Raw genomic sequence first — 27,950 nt, 5'->3', positions numbered from 1 at the left:
GGGGAGACAGAGAACAAAAGAAAGGGCGGGAGGTGAGGGGGCCGGAGGGGGGGTGGCCACTCTGCCCACCAGCTGCTCCCATCCTGTCTCGGTATTTGCTCTAGAATGTGCCACCTGTGTGCCATGTGCTATATTATGCAGTGCTGGGTGCCACCTGTGTAACCCAGGCAGAGTTGGCAGAAGCTAAGGCCCCAGCCCTGCCTTGGGACTGTGCAGTTTGGTGTCTCCACACGCCCGTGGCAGGGGAGGGTAGTTCCCATCCAGGTCAGGGACTCTCACCCAGCCCCCACTTCCCCAGGTGATGTCTAATGCAGGGTTTGACCTTGTCTTTGGAGGATGGTGGGGGCAGGGCAGCGTAACTGCGGCTGCTGTCATCCGGGGCTCCCAGAGAAAGAAGTCCCTCGACTAGGCATTGCAGGGCCGGGAGCAGCCTGCCCACTGGGTCCTGACAGCCTACCCTGCTCTGAGCCTGGAGCCAGCCACCCCTACCTTCGTGCAGGCTGGGACAGGTGGTGAGTGGGAGCTGGAAGTGGGATGGGGATGGTGGTGGCTGCAGGCCTGGAGGTCATGGGGGGAAGCATAGGAAGCCTGTTGACTGGGGCCTGGGATGCCCGTGATAACTGGAGCCCCGAGTCCTGCACCAAGAGAAACCTGCCTCCGGATTAGTGGTTTTACTTCCCCAGATCCCAACCAGGAGGCAGATCACAACACCTGGGTCAAGCCCAACCTTCCTCCCTCCCTCCCTCCATTCCCCCACCAACTCTGTACTCAGAGTCTGGCATCATGGCTGGCTGGCTCATTGAAAGGGTCCAAGGGTCTGCATTCCCCAACATGTTCGCAGAGTGGGCACCGGAACTGGGGTGGTCAGCCCCTGGCCAGCACTGGGCCTCGGGACCGACCGGCCGCAGTCTCCCGGATTTGGTCTGAGCCAGGCAGCTCCGGGGCTCAGGTGTCTGTTGCCTCCATTGCTCTGTCCAAGTCCCGCAGCAGATCCTGGAGCCTTTGGATCAGGGGGTGGACATTCTCTTCCATCCACTCTTCCACCGCATCCGGGTACAGGATTCGCTCCAGGGCCACTTGCAGCTCTTGCCGGACCGCCTCCCATTGGGCCAGAAGGCTGGACGAGAGAAACGCAGTCCGATGGGAGCCGGCTCAGGCTGAGGAGCTGGATCCCTCAGGGGATGGGGGAAGGATCACAGCCCTAATGTGCAGGTGGAACGAGGGGAGCTGAGCTGGAGTAGGTGAAGCTGGTTGGTGGTGGGGGTAGTCACAGGCCTGGCACATGGGTGGAGCAAGGGTGACGTGGGGGTGAGCTGAGAGTCCCTCCGGTGGGGTTCTTAGCATGGGGTTTGACCCCCACTCACACCAATACCTCCTTTCCCCCGAGGGCATTACTGGCCCCAGCCCAGAGCCAGACGACATGAGCCACTGCTCCTAGGCTTTGGTTTCTCCGGTGGCCCTTGCCCGGGCAGCTGGGAGCCTTACCTTAGCGCCTCTGGTTGGAAGTGCTGTATCATGACGGGATGAATCAGCTTCCTCTTTCGATGGAAGGGGCTGAACCAGCCTGTCACATACCTACAAACCATTCCCGAGTCAGGTTTGTTATGCGGTCTCTGGGTTCAGGAGGGCAGGGGTAGGCCAGGTCTGGGGTCTGCAGAAAACTAAAGCCCACATGGAGCAAGGTCTGTCTGTGACGATGACTAGGCTGGGGCAAAGGGGGCCAACTGAACTGGGTCTCAAGCCCTGAAAGTAAGACATCTCCTCAACCGGCCTCTGGACCAGGGCCCCACAACTCCTGTCCTGTTCTACTCGTGGTCAACCCCCCTGCCCCTCCATCCTCCCCTCCCCTCCCCTCCGGGTGGGCCCCTGGGTTCCTGGGGAAGAGTCACCTGTTCCTCTCCAGCAGCTCTTCCACGGAGCACCGCAGGTGGAAGCTGATCTGGGTCACCAAAGCGAGGACATCGCTGCCAGGAAAGGTCCCGAGATCATCCCTGACCGGAAAGGGCCTCCTCAGTGTCGGGATGGGTTGGGTGTAGGGAGGAGGCAGGGGTGGCAGAGGTGGTGGGTGGCTTACCTCATGAAAACATCAACTTCCAGATTTGACGTTCCCAAGAGTTTTCCTGCCACATCCTTGACCTTTTCAGAATAGCCTCCTGGAGGCCGGTGAGTTTTAAGGAAAAGGCTGGGAGGGGAGGTTCGGGAGGGCTCAGGGGAAGAGTTGTGGAGGACGGGGTTCGAGGGCGTGGAGAGAGGAATGCGGAGGAGAGGTTCCAGGGGTACATAGGAGAGGGACCCGGATGCTCACCCATACCGTGTTGGAGCGTCTGCAGGCACACGGCCAGGGAAGGGATCCCCACAGGCAGCAGCTCACACAGCACGGCGAAGTGGTCGTACCTAGATGGGATGGGGCAATGGCCACCCGTTGGCTTGTGGCCCCGCGGTGTTGGCAACCTCAATCGGCCCCTTCCCCGCTCCTCGACTGGTTGGTTACCGCTGCCAGCCGGTCAGCGCGATGCCTTGAAGCATGCCCACGGGTCCACGGTCTGCAACCTTCAGCCACTGGACATGGTTTCTAAGGTGGTGGCCGATGGGCGTCAGTGACTGGTTGACTCCGGTGGCCCCTTTAAAGGCACTGGCCGCCCACAGCTTGGTGAATCCACAGCGCTGGTACTTCTCCATGAGGGCCACTGGATGGAGAGAAAGGCCCCGCATGAGCTTCTTCCTCAGAGGATGGGGGTCAGGAGCTGGATGGGGACGGCTCCAAATATAATAATAATAATGATGGCATTTGTTAAGGGCTTACTGTGTGCAAAGCACTGTTCTAAGGGCTGGGGACGATACAAGGTGATCAGGTTGTCTCACGTGGGGCTCACAGTCTTAATCCACATTTTACAGATGAGGTAACTGAAGGCACAGAAAAGTTAAGTGACTTGCCCAAAGTCACACAGCTTGACAAGCGGTGGAGCCAGGATTTGAACCCATGACCTCTGACTCCCAAGCCCGTGCTCTTTCCACTGAGCCACGCTGCTTCTCTGCGGTGGTGGTGGAGGGGTCCATGCTGGACTTTCTAGGGTGCCGTTGCCCATACAGAGCCCAAAACGGACCCTGGGTAGGTTCACCCAGACAGGTTTCCCCCCAAAATAGCCATTCTGGCCCCTGTAGCCAGAGGAGCAGGGAACCCTGATGAAGAAACAGACAGTGTGCTCCCTTCAGCACTGACCTTTGCCCTCCACATCAAGGTCAGCCACGTAGTCCCAGATCATGGGCTCCACCAACTGGGCGATCCCTGACTCTGTAAGGGGCAGAGGATGAGTGAGGGCCTAGCGAAACGTCAGGCATTAAGGGAACAGTCAGGGGTGCTGGATGGTCGAGGCTGGGTCACGAAGGAGAGTCAGGGCCCTTGGATGTTCCGGGATGGGTCACCAGGGAAAGTCAGCGGGGTGGGGATAGGGATAATGGTCTAAGCTCAGCTGGCCCACCCTGCCCACTAACGTATCCTTTTCAGATTAACAACACGGCCCATACAGCTCCTGGGGATCCGTCTCCGGAAGCTGGGATGCTTAGAGGAACCGTTTGCCTCCTGGCCACCTGTTCTCACCTTTAGGCCATCCATCACCCTCGATTCTCCTCGGGGACCCAGCACAGCCTATCTGACACCCCTCTCTGCACCCGTGACTCTCCCCTCTCCATTCCTGACTCCCCCAGTGATCCAACTCATGCCCCTGCCTGAAGCCCCTAGCCCAGCCCCTCCAGGAAAGCCAAGCGTGGGTCAGCGAGGCACCAAGGAAGCCAGAGACACGGTCAGCACCTACCTACCTACCTACCTGTGAGGCTCTGCTCACCGATGCCCCGGAGCATGTCATCCCACACGATGGGCTTCACGGCCGGGTGCGCGGTCAGCACCCTCCGGGCTACTGCCGCCACCTGCGTCAGGCACAGCTTTGCCACGTCGTTCTGCCCCTGCTGCAGCCACTGCCTTGAGGCCTCCCCTTCACCGAGGTAGTACACCTGTGTGGCACGGGGTGGGCTGGGGCAGGCTCCACAGGCAACGCACTCCGAGCACCGCTGGTCCCTCACTGAGGCCCCACAGCAAAGGGGGACTTTGGAATAGGAGTTGGAACACCTCCCGCGCAAAGGGCTGATCTGCTAATTGACCCACCACCTGACCAAGGGGCTCTCACTGGCATTTCAGTCCCTGCTCTACCCACTGGTGTATTCAGGACCCGGGGCTCCCCAGAGGGCCACGGGACCCAGGGCCTAGAGAAGCTCATCTAGAGGGGAGGGACAGAGGCCCCTTGGAGGGCTCTGTGCCCCGGGGCCTCGGGAGACACCAGCGGATGACTCCACCCTGGTCCAAGTCCAAGGGAGGATCGTTTGGGCATGGAACCTGCAGCTGGAGGATAGATGCCTTAGCCTGAGATTGCCCATTTCAGGCCAAGGGGCGAATCTGGTGTTCTGAGTGGGCCCAGCAGCCTCCTGCTGGCAAGTGGGGCTGTTCCTAGAGAACCCGGGGTCCCTGACACCCCTCACTCTGGCGTTGCTGTTGGAGTGGAAGGTCCGTGTGGGTAGGGACCGTGTCTCTGGCTTCCGTGGTGCTCTGCACCCAGTGAGTACCGTCACTACTGCCCCCTTTGCCGGACAAGGAGAAAGGAGCTGCGGTGTCAATCAATCGTACTTATTGAGCACTTACTGTGTGCAGAGCACTGTACTAAGTGCTTGGGAAGTACAAGTTGGCACTTGTACTTGGTCCTTATGGCAGGACCAAGAGGGCTTGAGGGTGGTCCACTGTTGGGTAGGGACTGTCTCTATATGTTGCCAACTTGTACTTCCCAAGCACTTAGTACAGTGCTCTGCACACAGTAAGTGCTCAATAAATACGATTGATCGATTGGTCACGAGAGGGTCCCCTTTGAGGGTGGAATGAGGCCCCCTACCCTGGGCCCACCCCCATGCCCGTCCAGCCCCGACCAGCCAGGCTGGGCCTGCACTGGACACTAACCTCATCGGACCCGATGTGGAACCAGCGGGCGCCTCTGTGCAGCGCCATCACTTGGTCAATCATGGTGCCGACCAGCACCAGCGAATCCTCCTGGTGGGGGTTCAGCGCGTTGGGGAACGCATCCACCTCCCGCAGGTGAGAGAACTCCTTGTGTTTCAGGACGAACTGCGGGGAAACAGCGCAGCCAGGCAGCGACCCCAACGGCCAACCTTGGCCAGGGGCAGCCCGGCTGTCCCGGTCGCAAAGGTTTCTCCGATCCGAGCCCCGGTCACCGGGTCTGAATACCGCCCTCTTCAACTGAGGGTTGGGCTGTGAGCCTCGCTGCCCCTGGGGCCGGGGGCTGAGAGACTCCTGGTCTCGGGGCTGGACTGTGGGTAGGGCGCTGTCCCGGGGGTGGATTAGACAGCTTCTGTGTGTAGGGCACTGGACTGGAGCAGTGCCCAGTGCCTGGCAGATGTAATCTCTCTCTTCAGCGGGGCCTAGGCTGTAGGGGGAGAAGAGCTGGGATCCCTTGGTCCCGAACCCTTTTCCGGCGTTTATGTGTCATGGTCAAGCCTGGCTGCTCGTTCCCGGACGGATTCCCGCCAGGGCTCACCGGCCTCCGTGGGCCTGAGGGCCGCACCTACCTCCATGTGTCCGAAGGTCTGCACCAGGGGTATGACCTCGAGCTCATGCCGTTGGGCCAGGAGTAGGATCTCCTGGATCTCGGAGGGGCTATCGGTGAGAGGAGATATAGAGGGGGGCAGTTGTCAGAGCGCCCAAGCCAACCCACTCACTGTCCTTCATTCTCTTCTCTCCTGCTGCCGACTCTTGCTCGTGCGCTCCCTTTTGCTTGGAACTCCCTCTGCCCTCACCTCCGAAAGACCACTGCTTGCCCCATCATCCGAGCCCTGCTAAAATCACATCCCCTCCAGGAGGCCTTCCCTGATTCATCTCTCGTCTCCTCACTCTATTTTCCCACCGCTGCCACTTCAGGGTCACCTAAGCACTTAAGCTACAGTAGCCCCATACTCTAACTCGGTGTCTGTACCTCCAACTAGACTATAAGCTCACTGTGGGTGGGAACTATGTGTACTAACTCTATTGTCCTCTGCCAGGTGCTTGCTTAGTACAATACCTGTAGGTGCTCAGTATATGATTGATCCATTAGTTTTCCATCCAGTCACCCCACTCTCCCCCACCCACCAAGCCAGTCCAGGACCAAAGGACCAGCAAAGCCCATCGCATGCTCCTTCTGGCAGGTGAGGGCTCTGGAGCCCGGGAGCCAGTGCTTGCTGCCTGGCCGGCAAGTGTGCCTGTAGCATACCTGTAGGCGTGGGTGGCCTGCAGCAGTCGCAGGGGGCCGTCATAGGGGAACATGTCCTCATACTCCACTAGCAGGCCGCTTGCCCCGAGGGCGCGGAAGAGAGGGAAGATCTGGGAGGAAGAAGAGGAGGAGGAAGTATGGGCTGGGGGGGAAGCTGGGACAAGTAATAGCCAAGGGTTTGGAGCTACGCCTGGTGGCCCCCCTGCCCCTCCCCGAAGCCTTCCTGCCCCAGCACCTTGTACTCAGCAGTTGATTTGGGGCAAGTGAGTGCTCAATAAATACGATTAAATGAAAAGCGACTTCACCTATCTGTGCCTCAGTTACTTCCTCTGTAAAATGGGGATTGAGACTGTGAGCCCCACCTGGGCCAGGGACTGCGTCCAGCTCGATTTGCTTGGAACGAGCCCTGCGCTTAATACGGAGCCCGGCACGTGGTAAGGGCTTAACCAATTCCATCATTATTATTACCATTACTCTGCACCCGGCGGACATCCAGTACATCATCATCATCATCAATCGTATTTATTGAGCGCTTACTGTGTGCAGAGCACTGTACTAAGCGCTTGGGAAGTACAAATTGGCAACATATAGAGACAGTCCCTACCCAACAGTGGGCTCACAGTCTAAAAGGGGGAGTACAGTTTCCGGGCTGGAAGCGCAGGCCGAGTGGCAAGGTTTGAGTGCAGGCCTGGGGGGCCTTGCGCTCCCACTGCCCCCCCCCCTACCTCTGCCAGGTATGAGACCCTCGGTGGGGCTCCCTTGAGGTCCAGATGCACCAGCTGCTGGGGAAAAGGGGAGGGCGCGGCCATGCCGGTCCGGTGGCCGCCCCGCCAGCCAGGGCTCTCGCTGCCGGAGGAGGAAACCCAGGGGTCAGCAGCGGGGAGGCCTTTCCCCGCAAGCCGCCCCTCCCTGCATCAGTCGCTGCTGTCCAGCAACGGCTGTTGGCCGTGGGAGCGGAGGGCAGGGTCTCCTGCCCGACTCCGGAGGAGGGGCCTCAGCCGCCCCCTCTCCCCTCCCTCCCACCCCCCGCCACCCCCGCTCCTGCTCGGCTCGGGGGACCCGAGGCCTAACTTGCCCGCCCAGGTGCCAACGGAGTGAGGGCTGGTGGCCCCCGGCCCCAGCCGTGGGCCGATGGGGGCTAGTGCCCGGGGGCCGGGGCCGGGGCCGGACAGGTGGTGGCGGGAGGGTCCGGCTGGAGGAGGCGGAGTCCCGCCGGGGGTCAGTCCCATCCCCCGGCCCCCATCCCTCGGGCCCCGCTGAGACCTGCGGCCCCGGTCCCCGGTCCCCCTCCGCCCGGCTCTGGCAGCGATTGCTCCGGTCTGATCCCGCTCCCGGGGCCGGGCCGGGGCCGGGCCCGGGCCGCCGCCAGCCCCCAAAGCGGATGGCCGAGCGAGGCCTCGCTCCCCGCCGCCTGTCCGGGCTGCCCGCGCGCCCCCGGCCCGGCCCCCGACCCCCGGCCCCCGGGCGCCCCCATGGCCCCTCAGCGTCGCGGGGGGCCCAGGGCCCCCGACGGCGGCGCCCCGACGGCGGAGCGGGAGCGGCAGCGGCGGCGGCGGCCGAGCAGGTGGCCCCGAGGCCCCCGTGCTGTCCCTGGGCCCGGCCTCCCCTTCTCCCCCGCGGCCCCCTGCCCTGACCCCCTCCCCACGGCACCTGCATATATGTTTGTCCATATTTATTACTCTATTTATTTATCTTACCTGTACGTATCTATTCTGTTTATTTTATTTTGTTAGTATGTTCGGTTTCGTTCTCGGTCTCCTCACCGTGCCTCGTTCTCGCCTGTCCCGCCATCGACCCCCGGCCCACGTCCTCCCCCGGGCCTGGAATGCCCTCCCTCCCCACATCCGCCAAGCTCGCTCTCTTCCTCCCTTCAAGGCCCTACTGAGAGATCACCTCCTCCAGGAGGCCTTCCCACACTCAGCCCCTTCCTTCCTCTCCCCCTCGTCCCCCTCCCTATCCCCCGCATCTCACCTCCTTCCCTTCCCCACAGCACGTGTATATATGTATATATGTTTGTGCATAGTTATCACTCTATTTACGTATTTATCTTACTTGTACCTATCTATTCTATTTATTTTATTTTGCTAGTATGTTTGGTTTTGTTCTCTGTCTCCCCCTTCTAGACTGTGAGCCCACTGTTGGGTAGGGACCATCTCTACGTGTTGCCGACTTGTACTTCCCAAGCGCTTAGTACAGTGCTCTGCACACAGTAAGCACTCAATAAATACGATTGATTGATTGATTGATTGACCCCTAGTCCTGATCCTGTGTGTGCCCGCCGGGCCCCATGAAGGGCAGCCCCGAGGATGGGGACGGTCGCCCGTTCCTGAGCTCGCACCCACCGATGACGGTTCCTCCGCTGCCCTCTGCCCACCTCAAAACTGTGGGGAGCAGACATTTCGGAACGGGCCGGCCGGGGCGGGCTGACCAGTGGAACTTTTAGACTGTGAGCCCACTGTTGGGTAGGGACTGTTTCTATATGTTGCCAACTTGTACTTCCCAAGCGCTTAGTACAGTGCTCTGCACACAGTAAATGCTCAATAAATACAATTGATTGATTGATTGATTGATTGATTGGGAATGGGCCTTAGGCTTTTCATTACCGATTCCCAGCGGGGCTGCCCCAGACGGCCAGGACCTTCCCACACTGTAGCAGTTGTTACAAGGAATTCTTGCTCTCTCTCCTAGCCCTTTCCATCTCCCACTCCTTTCCCTCTGCCATGTTCCCTATGTTCTCCCTTTCCAAGTTCACTTATCTCCAAGTTCTCTCCCTCTTTCCCGGTTCTTTCATTCATTCATTCAACAGTACTTATTGAGCGCTTACTGTTTGCAGAGCATTGTCCTAGACGCTTGGAAAGTACAACTTGGCAACAGATGGAGTAATCCCTACCCAACAACGGGCTCTCTGCCTCCCAAATATTCTCCCCTCCCAGCCCTCTCCATGCTCCCCGAGTTCTTTACCCAGTTATCCCCCTCTACTCTGTTATCTCCTCCCACCCCCAGTACCCAACTTCCTTGACCAGGTACTGATGGTAGTTTGTTGTCCCTGCACAGTGTAAAGAAGGGCCGACTCCTTCAGGAGTCCCTGCGGCAGAAGTGGCTAAAAGCGGCTTTCCTGGGGTCCTCGGCCATCCTCGGTGGGCTCCTTCTCTGGAGCTGTGTGAGCGGGGACGACGGCGTGACCGAGGTCCTGGCCCAGCAGAGCGAAGTGCTGCAGGACCGGTTCATCGAGGTGCCCTGTTCCGAGGACTATGACAGCCACAAAAGATTTGAAGGTGCCACCGCGTGGGTTGAGTGCCCGGTGTCCCTTCCCGTTGGGGCTGCGGTCGGTCAGTGGTGTTTGGGGGCCTATTGCGTGCTGAGAGCTGGACTGGGCACCTTCTGCATACAGAGCCCTAGACTGGGTGATTATTGCGTGCATTGCTCTGGCCTGAGTGCTTATTAGTAATAATAATAATAATAATGATGATGGCATTTGTTAAGCGCTTACTATGTGCAGAGCACTGTTCTAAGCGCTGGGGGGGGGGGAACACAGGGTGATCAAGTTGTCCCACGTGGGGCTCCCAGCCTTAATCCCCATTTTACAGATGAGGTAACTGAGGCTCAGAGAAGTTAAGTGACTTGCCCAAGGTCACACAGCAGACATGTGGTGGAGTTGGGATTCGAACCCATAACCTCTTACTCCAAACCCGTGCTCTTTCCACTGAGCCACGCTGCTTCTCTGCATGCAGAGCACTGGATTGGGCACCTGCTGTATGCAGAGCACTGGGCTGGATGTCTGGAGTATACAGAGTACTCTCGTGGGTGCTTGCTGGGTCCCTCCTTCATGCAGGGAATTGTACAGGTTGCAACATTCTGTACTGGGCTGCTTCTGTGTGTAGAGCACTGTGCTAAGTACCTATTTTGTACAGAGTGCACCAGAGTCAGTCACTCAATCACTAAGATGATTTATTGGGTGTTTGCTCTGCCCTCAGAGAACTCCCACTGTAATGGGGGAGCAGGCTGGCTGGCAGACACCCCCCCGCACCTACAAAGAGGGAGCAGACAGGAGGCCAAGGATATGATCCCCATGTTTTTTCCACCAGGCCCCCTGCCGCAGGAGCCCATTTTCAAAGAGGAATTGCAGCTGCCTTGTATTTCCTTCTACCTTGCTCCCACCATGGGATTTCACTTTCACTCTCTCTGCGTGGCTCGATGGGATGTGACATGGTGGTGTTCTGGGAAACAAACTCACTCCTTTTAGGTTTCCGGGAGCACCTGGGCCCGATTCAGTTGGCACGGCTCCGGCCTCGCCTTGTGCTGGGCTCATCCACAGTGTGCTGCTGTTGATCCACAGATAGAGCTGGCAGGGTGCGGATGGTGTCAGGTTGGTGCCCGCAGAGGGACCGCTTCCCCACCATCACCCTCTTCCTTCTCTTCCACACTTCCCTTGTGGGAGCAGTGGGTCAGATGAACCGAGAGGCCACCTGTGGGGACCTGGATCGGCCTCTACCTTTGGCCTTTACGTGGAACTCCCCTTCTTTGGCTTGGGGACGTAGCTTTGTTGATGGAAAGACTTTTCAGCGGTGACTGGTGCTCAAACAGAAAGGTTCTAGCAGAGCAGAGGGAAACCCAGATGTAGTGAACTGATCCATAAGGAAGAGAACATGCCAATGGAAAGGCAGAGCTGTGGAGAAAGAGTGTCGGCTGGGGCGGGGAAATCCAGAATGGGCAGAGTCCAGAGAGAAGGAAAGTCCAGAATGGACAGAGTAGTTGGAAAAAAACCCTGGCCTGGTCACTGGGAAGAAATGGGGAGCATAGGGAAAAGCAGAGGGATTTGGGCTCCCTGGGCCTGCCTGCCACTGTTGACATTTGACTCTTGCTGTCTTGCTGCTCTCTCAGGGTGCACGCCCAGGATGTGTGGCCGAGGTGTGACCGACACTGTGATCACGCGGGAGGAAGCAGAGCGAATCCGCCGGTAATGGTCTCTCTGGGGCCCAGGGGTGGGCAGAAACTCCAGAGTCGAATCCCCATGGCTGCAGAGCATCCACCGGGGGTTGTTCCTGGGTGACCCCAGTCTGAACCACATTCCACCCTGGGGCCCTGCTCTCCCTGCCGCCTGCCCTCTCCCCTGTTGTGAAAAGGCACCCATTCCTGCCCCCAAGGCTCGCTCTGTACCCTAACAGCCAGACCAGAGAGAGGACCTGGCCTGGTCAGCCTGCAGAGTTTTCAGTTTTAGCCCACCAGTTTCTGTCTCCCCTCACTTCCTCCCCGCTTCCCCCACCCCATGCATATATTCCGAGCCCCCGGATTTCCAATCAGCCCCTGCTTAAGATTATGGCCAGGGTTGGTGAGGGTTAAGGAACCCGTTGAAGGACGAACGAGTTCTGAGACAGCATTGTGGTTTCCCCACAGCATAGCCGAGCGGGGGCTGGCCCTGGGAGGATCGGATGGAGGGGTGAGCCGTGTCCTCGTACTTTTTCCAGTTCGCTTTTGGGAGATTTCATGGGCCACTTTGCTCTGCTGGGGGAGGAAAGGGGTGGGGGTCGGGGAAGAGAGAGAGGGAGGGAGAGGCACGTGCCGCAGTGGTGCGTGTCAGTCCATCAGTCACTGATATTTATTGGGCATTCACTGTGTGGAGAACACTGAACTAAGCACTTGGGGAGTACAATAGAGTTGGTAGACACAGTCCCTGCCCTCAGGGAGTTTACAGTCTAGTGGACACGTGTCTGGGTCTCCCTGTGAAACAGAAACCTTCTTCTGGTGAGTTGCTTTTGGCCAATCGGCAAGCACTGCCGTGGGGGCGTGGAAAGTCACAGTCACCCAAGAGCCCCCATAGTGACCTCGTGAATACCACACCTGGGGGACTTCTGGGAGAGGGGGGGCCAACCTTTGGAAGGGGCTTCCTGAAAGGCTGTGCCCAGGTGGGTTGATACAAGTGGCAGCAGTACTGGGATTGCCGGAAGGCTCTCCTATTCGCTGCTCAGACCCCGAGGGGAAAGATCTGGGAGCTGAACCATGGGCAGGGTTCTCCCATCCACTGCTTGGACACTCAGGCTCTGGTCTCCTCCTTTAGGCTTCGATCTTGGACCTGCACTCCGGAGCTCTGTCAGTGGGGAAACATTTTGTCAACCTGTACAGGTGAGGGCCCACTCCCACTCCCTGCTTCCCACAGAGCCCTGCTGGCCTGGCCCAGTCCAGCCGCAGCTCCAAGGGGAGGATCAGGTTTTGGGGGGAATTTAGGCATCCTTCTAGGAGGGGCCAGAGGGTGGGTTCCCCCATGCTGAGGCTGAAATGCACGGACTAGACCCCGGGGCCCCATTGATTTCTCTCGTGCAGCCCCTGGGCTTGTAGTGACCTGGTTTGGGAGAGAAAGACACCACAATACTCTCACTTCCTTTCCCAGTTGAGGAGGGGCGGAATGGCATTCCCGGCGCCACATATGGTGCCGTGGATCTCTGACTTTGTGCAGGCTGCCGTTGCAGGAACTGGGGATCCCATAGTCCACCCTGTCCGCCCTGGGCCTGGATGGCTTTGAGCAGTTGAGGAAGGACTAGGGGACAAGGAGGCAGGGGCAACAGGCAAGGAGGTCTTAGTGAATGAAAATAATAATAATTATGGCAATAAGCGCTTATTATGTGCCAGGCACTGTTCTAAGCGCTGGGGTAGTTACAAGGTAACCAGGTTGTCCCACGTGGGGCTCACAGTCTTAATCCGCATCTTACAGATGAGGTAACTGAGGCACAGAGAAGTGAAGAGACTTGCCCAAGGTCACACAGACAAGCAGCAGAGCCGAGATTAGAACCCATGTGTTTTGACTCCCAAGCCCATGCTTTTTCCACTAAGCCACGCTGCTTCTCAACAAGCATGATCCCGGTCTCTTTGTTCCATAGATACTTTGGGGATAAAATCCAGGAGATCTTCTCCGAAGAGGATTTTCAAATTTACCGGTAATAATGCTCAGCCCGGCTGATCGAACAGAACCCCCAGCTGCTTTCCTGCTTAAGACCCTTCTTCCCAGCCTAGACCTCTCCCTGAAGTGTGTTCTCTCACTGTGATGGAAACCCAGAGCCCCAAGTCCCATCCCCACCCACAGCTCTGTCTCCCTACCTCCCCAAGGGTTGATGGCCTGGACGACGCTATCAGTCTGGGGCCAGGGGCCGGGGGCTGGGCCCGTCCATGCCAGCCTCCACTAAACTATGCTTTTTCATCATTTTGGCCAAGCTGGGAGCCCCGTAGTCTGCCTTGGAGGGGCTGGTAGTATAGCCAACCAGCCCGGTGACCTGGGTAGCAATTTCTGGGGGGAACAGAGTGGTGCTTTAAGACTTCCAAGTTAGGAAGCCAAGCCAGAGACCGACAGCACCCCTCCCAAACCCCGAGTTGGGCCCACATCAATGTAGGCAGTCAGCCTGGAAAAGCCAAGGGAACAGCGCTCTTTAGTTTCACCTCCTCTGGGACCCAGGATTGGAGGAAGCCGGTACTTGGTCCGCTCACAGAGATGCTCCTTAGCAGGGAAAGGAGCCAGTGTGAACTCAGACAGATGCTGCCCCGCAGGCCCAGAGGGCAGTAAAGACAGCGGCAAAAAGGTTTCTGAACAAAGAAATCTTTCAGAGGCCGGTCCTGGGGGGACCGACCGGGCCTATCAGCAGGCCAGATTTCTGTGAGCATCAGAGCCCGGCATGGAGCCGGCAGACAAATTGTTTATCTCCAAAGCCCAAGTGGGAAGAATGATATAAAAATGTCCAAGGCAGAGAAGGATAGCAGCTTCTGCAGCCAGACATCAATCCTGGATCGGACACGGGGAACGTGAGTGACAGCTCCCCTGGGACCAGGGCCGGGCTCCGGGCACAGGAGCAGAGGCTCAAGTGAGAGAGAGAGAGGGCAGCTGCGGAACGGAGAGCGCTGGGATGGCAGGGAGGAGAGGGGCCAGTGGTGATTCTGGGCCTGCGGTGGCTGCGAGAGGATCAAACTGGCAGGGGCTGACACTGTATACGGTGTAGGAGCCAGAGGGGAAGGGAGGACCAGGTGAGGGGACAACCCAGGGAGGAGGTGGGTCTTGCCCCTGTCCCTTCATCCTGGGTGTTATTGGGTAAATTCGGGAGCCTGCCTGACTTGAGCGGCTCTGGCTGTGGCTGTGGAGGGTAGAGGCAGGGGCTGCCCAGACTGTCTCCTCTCCTCTGGAGCCTGGCACTTTCCGGGGCCTCAGCCGGGCTCTTGAAGTGCCGGCTACAGGGCCAAGTGCAGCCCGAGGGGTGGGTTACACTCACGTTCCTGAAATGCCATGGGCATGACACCCAGGCCACAGGCCCACGGAGAGTGGGGATCGTGGCATTAACTCACAGGTGCTGGTTTCTCTGCAGGGAGGCACGGCAGAAAATCCAGCATACAATTGCCCGGGCATTCGGGCTCCGCCCTTCTTCCATGTACCTGACCAAACCAACGTTTTTCTCCCGCATCAACAACACCGCGGCCAAGACCACGCATGACGAGTACTGGCATCCGCACATCGACAAGGTGCCAGGGTATGGTGGGGGGCAGGGGAGAGTTCTGCTGGATGCTGAGGCCTCGTGGTTTGTCCTCTTTTCCTCCCCATGGATCCTGAACCCCCGACAAGTAAATCGAGTCTTCCAGTGTTGTTCCCCAGTTGGGAGACCCCAGCTGTGGGCCTTCCGAAGGTGCCAATGTCACCAGCTCCCACTCTCGGGGAGGGTGGGAGAGGCAGTGGGCAGGTATCATTAGGACCAGGTGGAAAGATGGGCATCTGCGCCTAGGTAGGGGGTGAGGTCGCCACTCTTGGAGGTCCCAGTAATAGGGTTGGGCCAGCAGGACTAACCTGGACAAGTCAGCCCAGACTGGCACAGACCTTCACCACAGCCTTCTGTGTGCCCTGGGCTCCTGGGTTTGAGGTAGGGCTCCAGGTGGGCGATGGAGAGGGCTTGGTAACCCTTCCAATGCAGTGGAAATAGGAGGGGGCTGGGGTCCGATTAATGGCATGCAAGCTGGTGGGGACGCAGAATGTGTTCTGTGGGGCAAAGTTGGGTTATCAGGGCTGGGCACACCCAAGCAGTCCCAAATCTCCAGTCCTTGGGAAGAATGCCAGGAGCGAGCAGGGTGCTGCCTGCCAGGCTGCACAGCTCTGGCCTGGTCCTTTCCAGCTGGGTGCCTTATTGCAGAAGCCGTCAGGGCTCACCCAACCTGTGCTGTCTGACGGTCCCTTCCCTCTTAGTCCTTGGGCTGGCAAACCCAGCAGCACGGCCGAGAGGCCTTCAGGGGAGAAGGCAAAAAACACTCAGAGGCAAAGAGCATCTGACTAAGTCAACCTTGGTGGAACCCCGAGGATCCTGGTGATGACGATGTGTAGTGACACGAGAAGAGCCAGCCAGATAAGCAGGTGTGTTCATTGACTAGCACTGTCCCTCTGGAGGGCTGGGCTTGAAAAATGGCATGAGGCTTGGGTGCCTAATTGGAATAAGTCAAATAGAGGTGTGAGATGGGCTTCTGCACTGGAGATGGAGTTGGATAAAGAGTTTCTACAGTGGAGATGGGACTGAATAATAATAATGATGGCATTTATTAAGCGCTTACTCTGTGCAAAGCATTGTTCTAAGCACTGGGGAGGTTCCAAGGTGATCAGGTTGTCCCACTGGGGGCTCACAGTCTTCATCCCCATTTTACAGATGAGGGAACTGAGGCCCAGAGAAGTTAAGTGACTTGCCTAAAGTCACACAGCTGACAATTGGCGGAGCTGGGATTTGAACCCATGACCTCTGACTCCAAAGCCCGTGCTCTTTCCACTGAGCCACGCTGCTTAACCACAAATAATAGGTTTCTTCACGGGGAATGGGGCTTTAAATGGGTTTCAACCCTGAGGATGGTACTGTAAGATAGGTTTCTATCCTGGAAACGAATTGTAAGATGGGTTTCTGTCGAGAAGCAGTGTGGCTCAGTGGAAAGAGTGCAGGCTTTGGGTCAGAGGTCATGGGTTCAAATCCCGGCTCCACCAGTTGTCAACTGTGTGACTTGGGGCAAGTCACTTAACTTCTCTGTGCCTCAGTTACTTCATCTGCAAAATGGGGATTAAGACTATGAGCCTCCAGTGGGACAACCTGATCACCTTGTAATCTCCCCAGCGCCTAGAACAGTGCTTTGCACATAGTAGGTGCTTAATAAATGCTATTATTATTATTATTATTATTATTAAAGGGCAACAGAACTCAAAAGACTTCCACTATTCCATTAGAGGTCTCCCACTGCCTCCAGCCCCCTCCCACCTCCTCCCTCAGGGTTCAGCAGAGGAGGAGCCCAGCGGCAACCAGAAGGCTGTTGAGGCACCGGCTACTTGCCAGGCATGTTCTGCCTCAGTTCAGGCACCACTAATGCCCCGTTTCCAGGGCCGGGACCAGTCAGTGCCAACGTTGGCTCTCCCATGATCAACAGGGAGCAGATGGGGATGTGTGAACGGGAGCGTTGGCACACCGGGCTGCGCGCTCTCTTCCCCTTCAGCTTTCTCAATGCTTCCTGATTGGAGAAGTAGTGGACCACTGGTCTCCACTCTCCTAGGAGCCGGAGTTGGATGCCATGGAGCAGGACGGGCTCTCGGGCCTTGGACTGACTGGCTGGCCGAGGTCGAGCTGGCTCATCAAGTGGCGATTGAGCCGTGACTGGGTCTGCTACCTTTCCAAGGGGTTGTCAGCAAGGCCGCTGGCACTCCCAGAGGTCTGGGGGATTGAGCCGCCAGGTCCCCTCCTCGTGGCCACTTTCACGCTTCACTCGCTTCACATACCTCCCAGCCGGGACAGCCAAACCGTCAGCCAGGCATGACGCGTTGGCCTTGCTTCCGGAGAAGTCGCGGGAGCAAAGTTGGCACAAACAAGTAAGCGTGCGGTGAATTTGAATGGTACTGCCCACGTGATTGGAAATAACACGGGAAAATCATATTTCACAATTCTTTCTGAGCCAAAAAAAACCCCACTGCTTCTTGAAGTTCGTCATCTGAAATTTCAGGGGTGAAAATGTGGCCAGTGGCACAGGACTAGTTGAAACAGCTCAGTTGACTTATTGCCAGGTTCATGATGGCAGAAAGTGCCTGTAAGGGTCATCGTTCAGATCGACGATGAGGCCTCACCGAAAATGCAGGGGGCCGCAAAAAGTGCCCAAGATAGCCTTTTCTCACCCAAAGTGTGCCCCTGTGCAAAAGATTCTCCCTGGATGGCCCATCTGAGAGATTGAGAGCTACCAGTGGGTCACGGCTTGGGATAGTTTAACCCTCCAAGCATTTCCTTGGATTCAATCGGTCATTTTCCAACTAACACATAAGACCAGGGCTCTGGGAACTGCTGATCAAATTTGGTCCTGCCAAGAAATCCCCCAGGAAACTCGGGGCACACCTCGACGGGCTGGTTGGCCAAGCCACATAGTGGGATGGAGAGTCCCAGGTGGAGAAACTCGGTTCGGTCCTTTCCCTGCACTGTCAGAGAGAAGTAGGGCATCGTCCCCCATTGTGCCCCCTCACCCATGGTGTCCCCTCAGGGAAGATGAAGAGGGTACTGTTACATGTAAATATTAGCTCAGCTCGCACCACTGTGGAACGTACAGCACCACTCACCGCGTGGAGATTAGGTCGATGTCGTTCTGCCCCAGCCGTAACCCAAACACCGAGTCCCTCAGCCTGCAGGTTTACGAGGTGACAGAGGCAGGTGGGTTGCAGCCAAGGTCTCGGCGACCGGTCGGCGGATTTGACGGACTTGGAGGGCTTGTGCTTGACCCCCAGCTCTCCCACTGCTTTGGCTTGGACTCAGGTTTCCCTCCTCGCTTCTCAGCTGGAGCACTTTATAGCTGTGCAATTAACTGAGAGACCACGGCCAGCAAGGAACAGGCTGTAGCTGGCTCAGCTTCTCCCTCCTCGTGATGGGGCACAGAGGCTGACATGGGTTATGGGAGGAGGAAGGCTGGGAGTGCGGGGCTGCTGGTCCCCCGAGGAGCGAATCCTTTGTGGCTAGCTTTACCCAGAGGCATCATGGCTTATTGGAAGGCAGGAGTGGCAGTAGGCTTTGCCAAGCATCATGCTAAGTGCTGGGGTAGATTCAATATAATCAGACACAGTCCCTGTCCCACTCAGGTCACACAATCTAAGGGGGAGAGAGAACAGGCATTTAGTCCCCATTTACAGATGAGAACACAGGCCCAGAGAAGGGAGGTGACTTGCCTAGTGTCACAGAGCAGGCAAGTGGTAAAGCTGGGATCAGAACCCAGCTCCCCTGACTCCCAGTTGTAGGCTCTTTCCACCAGCCTTTGCTGCTCCCCAGACTGCTGGTCTCACTGGGATGCCCAGGGTGCCCCTCTGCGGGATCCCCGGGTGGGCATTTCCTCACTATGGGGTGCCTAAGGTGGGTCATTTCCTCACTGCGGGATGCCCAGTGTGGGACACTTCCTCTCTGCGTGATATCCACGATGGAACATATCCTCTCTGAGGGATGCCCAGGTTGGGACATTTCCTCTCTTTGGGATCCCAGGGTGGGACATTTCCTCTTTGTGGGACCCCAGGATGGGATATTGCCTCACTGTGTGATGCCCAGTGTGGGACATTTCCTCTCTGTGGGATTCCAGGGCGGGACATTTCCTCACTGGAGGACATCCAGGACGAGACATGTTGTAATTCCTGACATCTTCACTCCTCTCTCTTGGCTCAGGTGACCTACGGTTCATTTGACTACACATCGCTGCTGTACCTTTCGGACTACACGGAGGATTTTGGTGGAGGGCGGTTTGTCTTCATGGACGAAGGTGCCAACAGGACAGTGGAGCCGCGAGCAGGTTGGGGTCTTCCCGTTGGGGGAGCGGGTGGGCAGGCGCGGAGAATGGCAGCGATGCCAGGGCTGCACCTGGTTCTCTTCTCTGGGTGGGGACTCTGAGGGAGTAGGGGACTCTGAGGGAGTAGGGTTGTGGTGGGTTCCCCACCCAACCCCTCAGTTGGAACAGAGTCCTGGGGGGCCTGAACGAGGCTGTGAGTCACACAGGGGTGTTGCTATTGCCGCTTCTGGCTTGGTTGTTGGCCACCCTGTGCCAGTGCTGCATTGGGCCCCAGGAAGGCCCCACAGGCATCATTGAGACAGAGTCAGCCCTGCCTGCTGGGCTCCACGGTGCGGTGGGTGCAGATGGGCACACTGGGAAAGGGGGAGCATGAAGGGCAGAGCAGTGAAGAAGCCTCATTCGCCAGGCCTTCTGCAACTGGTTCAGACAGTAGCTGGAGATGTCCAGGGTGCCCAAGTCCAGGTCCACTTTGGCAGCCAGTCCTCAGTGGGAGGGCACCCTTCTGGGTTGGGCATGCGGGGCTCCAGGCCTACAAGTCAGGGGAAGGAGCTGAAGCCCTGGCAGCCAGCCAGCCTTGCCTCCTCCCCATCAGTGGACCCTTGGCAGAACCCTGTCACTAATCTGTTCAGCTCAGGACTATGAGTGGGAGAGGGTGGAAGGGTAAAATGGCAGGGAAACACGGGGGGAAATGGGAGAAATACAACTGCAAGGGGCATATGGGCAAAATGTGGGGCTCTAGGGGAACTGTAGGGGCCAGGGGAGAAAGAGTGGGCCAAGAAGGTACTGTCCTGGTTTCCCATCCTGTGGTCAAGTTGGGACTAGAGATGGGCGTATCTGATCCAGGGAGGGAGGAAGAACCATCCATCGCTGCCCTCTGGAGAGCAGCCACCTATTGCCGTTCGAAGATGTGTTCATGCGGGATTGCATGTCCTGGAACAGGGAGACCTGGCTGTCGGGGAACATTGTCTCTTCTGAGCTGTGCCCAGTCCCGATCCAGACAGCCTTTTCCTTTGGAGGCGGAATCCAAAGCTGGCTGCCTCTGGGTGGGAAGGACCCGGACATGGCACTTGGGCAAACAGCAGCATTTCACCACGTCCCTGTTTCTGCCAGTCAAGGACCTGGGCCACGGGAACCCTCAAAACTGACATAGCACAGCTTTGATGCCTCCTCTGGGCCCAGCAGGGCCCCAGGGGAATGGCCGCAGCAGGGAAGATGTATAGAAAGCAATTACTTGGAAGGGATGTAAGCCCCCTGAAGTAAAATGGCCAATTAGCCAGGAAAAAAATCTGTGACCTGAACTTGTAGAGGAGGTATCACAGAGGAAGTGAAGGGATTGCTGCTTGATTGTTTTTCTGGGGTCGAGAGAGGGGAGGAGGAAGCTGGGAGAGGGAGAGGCTAGAGAGGAGAGAGAGAGGAGAGGAAGAGAGACCCAAGGAGGCAAGCGAGGTTTAAAAGGGAAAAACCAAGAGCGATTCTGTTCAAGGAGGAAAGAAACAGCAATAGTTTGGGAATGGCCCCTTCAGCTTCTTAAATTTCAGAAATTTCAGTTCATTACTGTGCTCTTGGGGCCACAACTGGCCCATTTCTGCTAGGATCTCATCCACAAACATTAATGGGAAGGAAGAGAGGAGGCTGGTGGGGGAAGAACATATCCATCCCCATTCCCAGAAGCAGGGTGGCCTAGTGGCAAGAGCGTGGGCTTGAGAGTCAGAGGTGATAGGTTCTAATCCCGGCCCCATCACTTGTCTGCTGTATGACCTTGGGCAAGTCACTTCTTTGCATCTCAGTTACCTCATCTGTAAAATGGGAATTGAGACTGTGAGCCCGACGTGGGACAACCTGATTACCTTGTATCTACCCCAGCGTTTAGTAAGCGCTTAACAGATACCCCCATCATCATCCATCCGTTTGTTAACAGTCTGAGCTCGGTTGGCCACCTCTTCTTCCCCTTACAGCGGAGCCTCAGGGACATGTGAGGGAGTGGAGGCAGAAGGGGAGGGAGTGCGGACGCCAGAGGTGGAGGAGCAAGGCAGAGCCAAGAAAGCTGCAGGGAACGGTTTCCTACCTGTTCCTCCTGGAGAAGAGGGGGGGTAATTGGGAGCCTTATTGACTTGTGCCTCATCCTCATCACCGGAACCCAGTTGGTCCACAAGGTCCCCTGGCCTGGTGTGGTCCGGGACCCAGGGGAGCTGGGAACGCAGCCTGAGATTGGGCGAGTCTAAGGTCAGGGTTCACCTCAGTGGTTAGGGTCTGGCCATGGAGGCGGAAAACTGCCTGGTCTTAGAGCCGTGACCGCTTGAGGTTTTGCTGTCCTCCAGCATGTGATCCAGACTCATTTGCCTCTCCAGTAAAGTGCCTGGAAATGGTCTGAGATCTGTGGCGCGCCACTTCTGGGGCTGAGGGTCCCAAGCTCTTCTCTGCCAATGCCTGGTAGTTCAAGAGGAGTTTCTTGGTTGCGGGACGATTGCGTTACTGTTGGGGTGGCAACGGCTCTTTCTCTTCCTTGGATCTTTTGTGTTTCTGCATTCTGAACAGCTGAAAGGCGTCCAGGATTATTGCCTGTGAGCCAAATGAGCCAAGGGAGAGACTTGTGAGTGAGTGTGTGTGTATGTATTTCTGCGTGGTAAACCCTCTGGCTCCTGGTTGTCTGCGAGTTGTGTGAGGAGGGAGACTGGTAGAGGTGGCTGGCTTCTCCACGCTCCTGCTCTGTTTCTCAACAGATCCACCGCCTGCAGGGGCCCGTGGTGCCCTCCCAGCTCCCATCACCCCAATTAGAGATGTCACCAAAGTGGGTGGCCCCCGGCTCTGGCCGAGCCAGCAGAGCCCCAGCCCCAACAGAGGAGCAGCAGCCCTGCCCCACCGGCCCTGGCACTCTCTCCCACCCCAAGTGGCAGGCTGGGGTCAGCCTGGCCGAGAGGGCAAGGAAGCAGTTCCTGGTTTTCCAGCCTGGTCCTGGGGGCTTCTCAACACCTGCCAGGCCACTGCACCTGAGCAAGAGCAAAATCACGGGGGTTCGGGTTTGATGGAGGTCAAGAGGGTGGGAGTTCCGGAATGTGGCATTCCGGGTGTCTAAGTCTGATCAAGGTCAAGGTTGTGAGTGTCACCAAGGGGTCCAGAGTCGGGGGTGGGGGGGGATTTGGGGATGAAGCTGCTCTGACTCCTTCCCCCCTACCACTCTCCTTCAGGACGTATTTCCTTCTTCACCTCGGGCTCGGAGAACCTCCACCGTGTGGAGAAGGTCCGCTGGGGCACCCGCTTTGCCATCACCATCTCTTTCACCTGCAACCCGGACCATGGCATCGGTGACCCTGCTTTCACCTGATGACTGCGGCCAGGCTGGCGGCGGGGAGAGCACGGTGGCGGGACACCGAATCTCGACTAAGTAAGCCCTGGGAATCGCCACCGCAGGGACCCACCTCCAGGTACCCCGTTGTACCTGGACAGATTTCCTCCCTCCCTCCTTCCCTGTCCCACACCCATCGCTGAGTGCCTTAGCGGCCCCACAAGAGCAAGGGGCTTGTCTCCTCATGGCTGAACTGGTGAGGACCCAAGCTAGTCTTCCTGCTTTTCCCTGGCTGGCAGAGGGACAGGGAAAGGGGCCAGGGCCGGCCCCCCTGTGCAAAGGGCATTTTATAGCATTATGTCACCCAGGCTTCCTTCGAGCCGGGGCCCCGCTCCCTCGTGGACCATCTTCCCTGCTCAGTTCAGTCCAGCACGAGCCCCACGGGTGGTTCAGCCTTGAAATCACAGATCTCCAATGCTGTGAGTCCTTGGGGGTGCCCTCCCCCTCCCATCACCAGCCCGCCCCGTGGCCCACCAGACCGCCCTAATGTGTTTCCCTGATCTCCCTGTGCCCAGATGGGTTGTTTCTAAAACAAGTTTCCATCCGCTTTCCCCCCAATTCCACGCTTCCGGCTCCCTGCACCTCCCCTCCAGCCAGGCTGGATTTGAAGGAGAGTATGTGAATCAGTTTAGCAGGTGACTGCCTGCGATCAGCTTGGAAACTCTTTTCTGCCTCAGTTTCCCCTCTGAATGTAAGCTGCCTCCAACTGTCTGGAGAATGCTAGTGTTGTGGCTGGAGCCAAGCAAAGGCATGTTTCCAGTGGCAGGGAATTTGGTATAAATCCTGCTGGAGCCTGAGGGGAAAAACATCAGCAGGAGAGATGGGGTAGAGAGGGGAGGCAGGGAAGGAGGAGGGAGAGGCAGAAAGGTTGAGGTCTCGGCCTGAGGTCGGCGAGGCCTAGAAGTGCCGGCTGTCTCTGCACAGACCTGCTGATGTGTTCCCAGGCCCTTCCCTCTCCCCTAGCCCTCATCTCCATCCCAGGACTGCTAAAGCTGGAGGCCACCATCTGCCGGGATCACCCTCTAGGAGGGGAGCCAATAGGAGAGGGCAGAAGAAGGATTGGGGGTGGGGGAGGGTATCAATAAAGGACAGGTGACCCAAGTCAGGGGAATCCAAAGAGAAACTGAAAGGGGCCCCTCGGTGCCCTTTCGTTGGGTCCGTCCAGCATCCTGGGGCCTCTTACCCTCCAGCCTGCCACCGCTGCCACAGCCGCCATCTCCTCAAAGAGGAAAGGGCTCCAGGGGTGCGGCACTGTCCAGCCCCCATGGCCCACACTCTGGCCTTAGGGACTTGGAGGCCCGACATTCCCCTGATGAGGTCACCTGCTCCCTTCCCTGGGAAATGGGACCCATCATCGCTCATCCGCTGTCTCTCAGAAAAGAAATAAACATTATGAGAAACTGTGAGCCTAGACCACCGTTTTCCATTAAAGTTCTGGGAAGCTGATGATTCCAGGCGGGCCCCGCTGCTGGGGAAGGTAAGGGGTGCATTGAGATCCGGGGGGAAAAGGGGCACCGGGGTGCCTCTTCTTCAAGGAAGTGGCCTGCCTTCACTCCAGTCCTTGTCATCACCCCTGCCCCCTTGAGTCCGCATCCTGCTGGACGAGTCATCTCACCTGCCCTTGGGGGCTGGCAGCAGCTGCCACCCTCCTGGGGCTTCCCAAAGTCTGACTCTAGCCCAGAACCACCCTCCTGGCTGCATGCAGTAAAGGGACCAGACCATCCCTCCTGCCATCTCCTCTTGGGACTGAGCTCTGAGAGTCCAGTGGTGACACCATCCCCCGTGGGCCCAGGGGCAGGCTGTAACCTCCGTCCCGGGGGCCCTGAGCTTCTGAGGAGTTAGTCGACCAGGACTCCCTCTCCACTTATCCCTCCCTCCCTGTGTCTTTGTTTCTCCCTCTCTCCGGAGCACCAACGTGCAGACCGTTGTTCTAGACTCACAGGATGTGGTCGGGGTCAGTCTTATATCCAGCAGTGGCACTACGATCTGTGGCTGAAACTTTCAAACGCTGGTCCCTCTCCCCACCCCTGCCAGCAGGTTTTATTCCACCTTGCCCAAAGCCAAGTGCCACCCCTTCCCCTCCCTCCACACCACCGACCTCCGAGGCCCAGTTCCCTGCCGGTGCAAAGCAGGAGCAGCTGCTGGTGCCGGCTGTGATACTGAGTCTCTGAGAGCCATGGGTTCTCCGCTTGAGGTACCCCTGGGAGCTGGATGGCTCATATTCTGCTCTGCTCCGGGGGCTCAGAGCCTTTTCTGGCCTCCTCTAGTCTGGCCCCAGCCTCCCTTAATTTCCGTATGATGGAGAGTAAATGGGGCCGGCGAGATTAAGTGGTTTGTTGAAGGTCATGCAGCAGGCCCATAGCGGGCCCTGGCCTGCGGCTCAATTTTCCTTGGAAGGTGAGCCCCCACACACTCCCTCAACCCCCTCATGCCTGGGTTGGCAACAGCCTCTGTGACTAAGATGTGGTCCCCTAACCGGTTTGGCCAGGACAGGAGCGCCGACTGGAGCTGGATCATGGCCGCTTCTGAACAACAGGAAGCACTATTTCCAGAGGTAGGAGAAGCAAGGGAAGTCTGTTCCCATAAACACCAACAGGTCAAGTGGAGTTTGGTCAGATCCATGGTGACAGTTCATGATGAATCACTGAGGAAAGAGTCGGAGTGTTGGCTGGTCCACGCTGGGCCTTGGAGGGAGAGTCGGAGAAGGGAGAGTCAAGGGTGTTAGTTGGTCCATCCTGGGCCACTGGGGGGGAATCGGATGGAAAGGGGTGGATGAACCACTCCTAACCATGACGGGTGTCCAGGCCCAGATGGGCGGGTGAATGAACCCCAGTCTGAGGGTGACCTCTTCCAATTGTCTCATTTCATCACCTTCCCAGAGACCATGGGTGGTGGGGTCATGTGGGAGGAGGGGGAGAGGAGAGGAGGCTCTGGGTGAGTCCTGTTTCCACTGCACTTTACCTGGGGCTCCAACCAAGCCGAGGTTCCCCAGGCCCCTTGCCCTCTCTGTCCGGTCTCAGCCTGGATCCCAGGGCACCAAGTCCAGTCCTGGGAAGAGGCTCCTGTCCCTTGGATGGCCCTGCCACACGCCCCTGGAAGCCCACCTCAATGGGAAGAGAGAATGTGGGGGGCCCAGAGACAGCAGGGCAAACTGGTAAGTGGTAGGAAGTCCATGGACTGTCTACAAGCCACAGGGGGAGACACTTTGAATCAGTCATATTTATTGAGTGCTTACCTTGTGCAGAGCACTATACTAAATACTTTCCAACTGGCGAGAATGTGGGAATCAGCCTAAGGTCAGCAGGGATGGTGGCAGGTCTGAAGAGTCAAAGGTAGCCTAGGTAGCCTTCCCCGGCATAGTTGGCCCACTGATCAGCTGGTCCAGGTCCCTGCCCGATTACAGCCCTGGTCCGGGCGATACTTGGCTGATCCATCGTCCGGCTGACGGTGTGATCCTTGCCAGACCAGCCCACTGTCCGACTGACCCCAGCCAGGGGCAGCCAGTCCTATGTGCAGCCTCCTCCCCACCCAGTCAGCCAGCCAGCCAGGCGGTGGGAGGTTTAATTGAACACTGACCCGTGCGCAGCCCTGAACTAAGCGCCATGGGGGTCTGTAGGGATTCCCGTTTCCCGGGGGCTCAGCCTGGACGGGATAGAGAGCAGGCACACCCGAATACGGGATGACAGAAGTGCGGAGACAAGGGAAAGCGAGAGGGAGGGGAAGGAGAGGAGAGCCAACAGACAACTAAGATAAAACCAGATACGACAAAAAGCGGTTACTGGTTATTTGGGGGAAGAGCCTTGGTTATGGGGCGTGGAGGTGGGGGAAGAGGAGGTCCTCAGGGTCCTAGGCTTCTCTCTCCAGCCCCAGACGCCTTGCCCCGCCCCTCCGCAATCGTCCCGATGTTCCAGGTGTTGTCCCTGAGGATCCCGCAACTCCGGGCCCTGTCTGGGGGAGCGAGGGAGACCTGTGGGCCTAGGATTCCTCGCTGTTTCCCCTCCGGCCCACCCGGGGCACCAGGAGTGCCTCCTGGGGCCTGGAGCCTTGGCTCCAGGGGCAGGGCAGGGTCGGGGGCGCCGGGCCAGGATGGCCGGGGTGAGCAGGCATGGGGAACTGAGGGATCCGGGCTCCCAGCCCGCCCCCCGCACTCAGGCCCAGCCGGCACTCCCCGCCACCCGTGCCAGCGCCAAGGTCTCGGTGCCCAGCTGGCTGCTGGTGGCCAGCGAGGCTCCGGACGGGCCGCGCCGGGCCGGGCGGGGGCCCCAGGAGGCGGGGGCGCGCGGGCGGCCTTGCTGGGAGCGGCGGTAGTTGTGGGTGAGCAGCGTGTAGAGGAAGGGGTTGACGCAGCTGTTGCCGTAGGTGAGGCACGTGGTCAGGTAGTTGACGCTGCGGGCGGCCCGGGGCCCGAGCGGGAGCGGCCGGCAGAAGTGCAGCACGAGCTGCCAGGTCCAGAAGGGCACGAAGCAGGCCCAGAAGGCGAGCACGATGGCCAGGATCAGGCACAGCACCTTCTGCCGCTCGGGCCGCCGCCGCCGCTGCCGCCCCCCCGGCTCCGGCCCCCGGCTCCAGAGGGCCGCTCCCCCCGGGGCCGCGCCAGTACGTGCTGACCAGGCGGCCGTACAGGTAGCCGATGACCAGGCCGGGCCCCACGATGCTCGACCCGAACAGCAGGACCAGGTAGGCGCCGTGGGAGGCCCAGCCCCACGAGGGCAGGCAGAGGCGCTTGGGGCCGCCGGGCTCCAGACGGACCACCAGCAGCATGGGCAGGCTGAGCAGCAGCGCTAGGAGCCAGATGGCCCCGGCGGCGGCCTTGCGGTAGCCCTTGGAGCGCCGCAGCGTGTCCAGCGGCCGCAGCACGGCCAGGTAGCGCTCGGTGCTCATGGCGGTCAGCGTGAAGATGCTAGCGTGCATGGTCAGGAAGTCCAGGCAGAAGAGCAGGCGGCAGCCCAGCTCACCGAACAACCACTCCTGTGCGAAGTAGGTGGCCACGACGAAGGGCACGGTGGCCAGGCACAGCAGGTCGGCCAGCGCCAGGCTGATGATGTAGCTGTACATGGAGGCGGCCACGCGCAGGGGGCGGCACACCACCAGCAGCGTGTACGCGTTGCCGGCCAGCCCCACGGCGCACATGGCGGACAGCAGGGCCCCGATGGCGCAGGTCACGGCCAGCTCGTCCCCCGCGCCGGGCCCCGAGGGGCGGCTCTCCCCGGTCGCATTGAGGGTCTCGTTGAGGCCGGAAGGGGCGTCGGTCATGGCCGGGCCCGGGGCCGAGCGGGGGGTCCGGGCGGTGAGTCGGTCCTCCCCCTCTGCCTTTGGGGCAGCCGCTTCCCGTGCCCCGGTCCCCCCGGCCTCAAGCTCCGGGGGCGGGAGTGTGGGGGGAGAGGGCTGGGCTGGGGGGCGCCGGGGGCTACCGGAGGCCGGGGCCGGGGTTGTGCGGGGCTGTAACGATGGGTCCCTCTGGCAGATTTCTCCAGGGGTAGGGGGCCGTGGCCCTGAGAGGGAAAAGAAGACTC

At 58.7% G+C, this 27,950-nt stretch overlaps 3 protein-coding genes across 5 annotated transcripts; 1 reads left to right on the top strand and 2 right to left on the bottom strand.

Moving 5' to 3' along the window:
- Window positions 1–656: 656 nt before the first annotated feature.
- HEXD (hexosaminidase D) lies at window positions 657–7,150 on the bottom strand. 3 transcript variants are annotated; one of them, XM_038742106.1, is made up of 12 exons: window positions 7,031–7,150; window positions 6,306–6,415; window positions 5,626–5,713; window positions 5,000–5,164; window positions 3,825–4,008; window positions 3,221–3,292; window positions 2,492–2,687; window positions 2,306–2,394; window positions 2,075–2,153; window positions 1,890–1,991; window positions 1,486–1,575; window positions 657–1,117 (listed from the first exon to the last, which is right to left on the bottom strand). In XM_038742106.1, the coding sequence occupies exons 1-12, from the start codon at window positions 7,112–7,114 to the stop codon at window positions 946–948; spliced, it is 1,431 nt and encodes a 476-aa protein (XP_038598034.1). In that variant the 5' UTR covers window positions 7,115–7,150; the 3' UTR covers window positions 657–945. The 3 variants fall into 3 exon arrangements, with proteins under 3 accessions (XP_038598034.1, XP_038598035.1, XP_038598036.1); XM_038742107.1 differs by having other exon boundaries at window positions 2,312–2,394; XM_038742108.1 differs by having other exon boundaries at window positions 3,843–4,008.
- On the top strand, window positions 7,113–23,843 carry OGFOD3 (2-oxoglutarate and iron dependent oxygenase domain containing 3). The gene is made up of 11 exons (XM_038741907.1): window positions 7,113–7,252; window positions 7,389–7,523; window positions 7,612–7,869; window positions 9,360–9,580; window positions 11,187–11,262; window positions 11,700–11,742; window positions 12,361–12,425; window positions 13,178–13,234; window positions 14,645–14,798; window positions 18,974–19,097; window positions 22,280–23,843. Exons 1-11 carry the CDS (start codon window positions 7,113–7,115, stop codon window positions 22,414–22,416), a joined length of 1,410 nt encoding a protein of 469 aa, XP_038597835.1. The 3' UTR covers window positions 22,417–23,843.
- A 2,742-nt stretch (window positions 23,844–26,585) lies between these two features.
- Window positions 26,586–27,690, bottom strand: UTS2R (urotensin 2 receptor). The gene is made up of 2 exons (XM_038741906.1): window positions 27,013–27,690; window positions 26,586–26,981 (listed from the first exon to the last, which is right to left on the bottom strand). Exons 1-2 carry the CDS (start codon window positions 27,688–27,690, stop codon window positions 26,586–26,588), a joined length of 1,074 nt encoding a protein of 357 aa, XP_038597834.1.
- Window positions 27,691–27,950: the final 260 nt, after the last annotated feature.

The sequence above is a fragment of the Tachyglossus aculeatus genome, unplaced genomic scaffold, assembly GCF_015852505.1.
Source record: "Tachyglossus aculeatus isolate mTacAcu1 unplaced genomic scaffold, mTacAcu1.pri SUPER_34, whole genome shotgun sequence".
NCBI lineage: Eukaryota > Metazoa > Chordata > Mammalia > Monotremata > Tachyglossidae > Tachyglossus > Tachyglossus aculeatus.
Note: the sequence above shows the minus strand (reverse complement) of the source record. Positions and strands in the feature narration are given on the sequence as shown.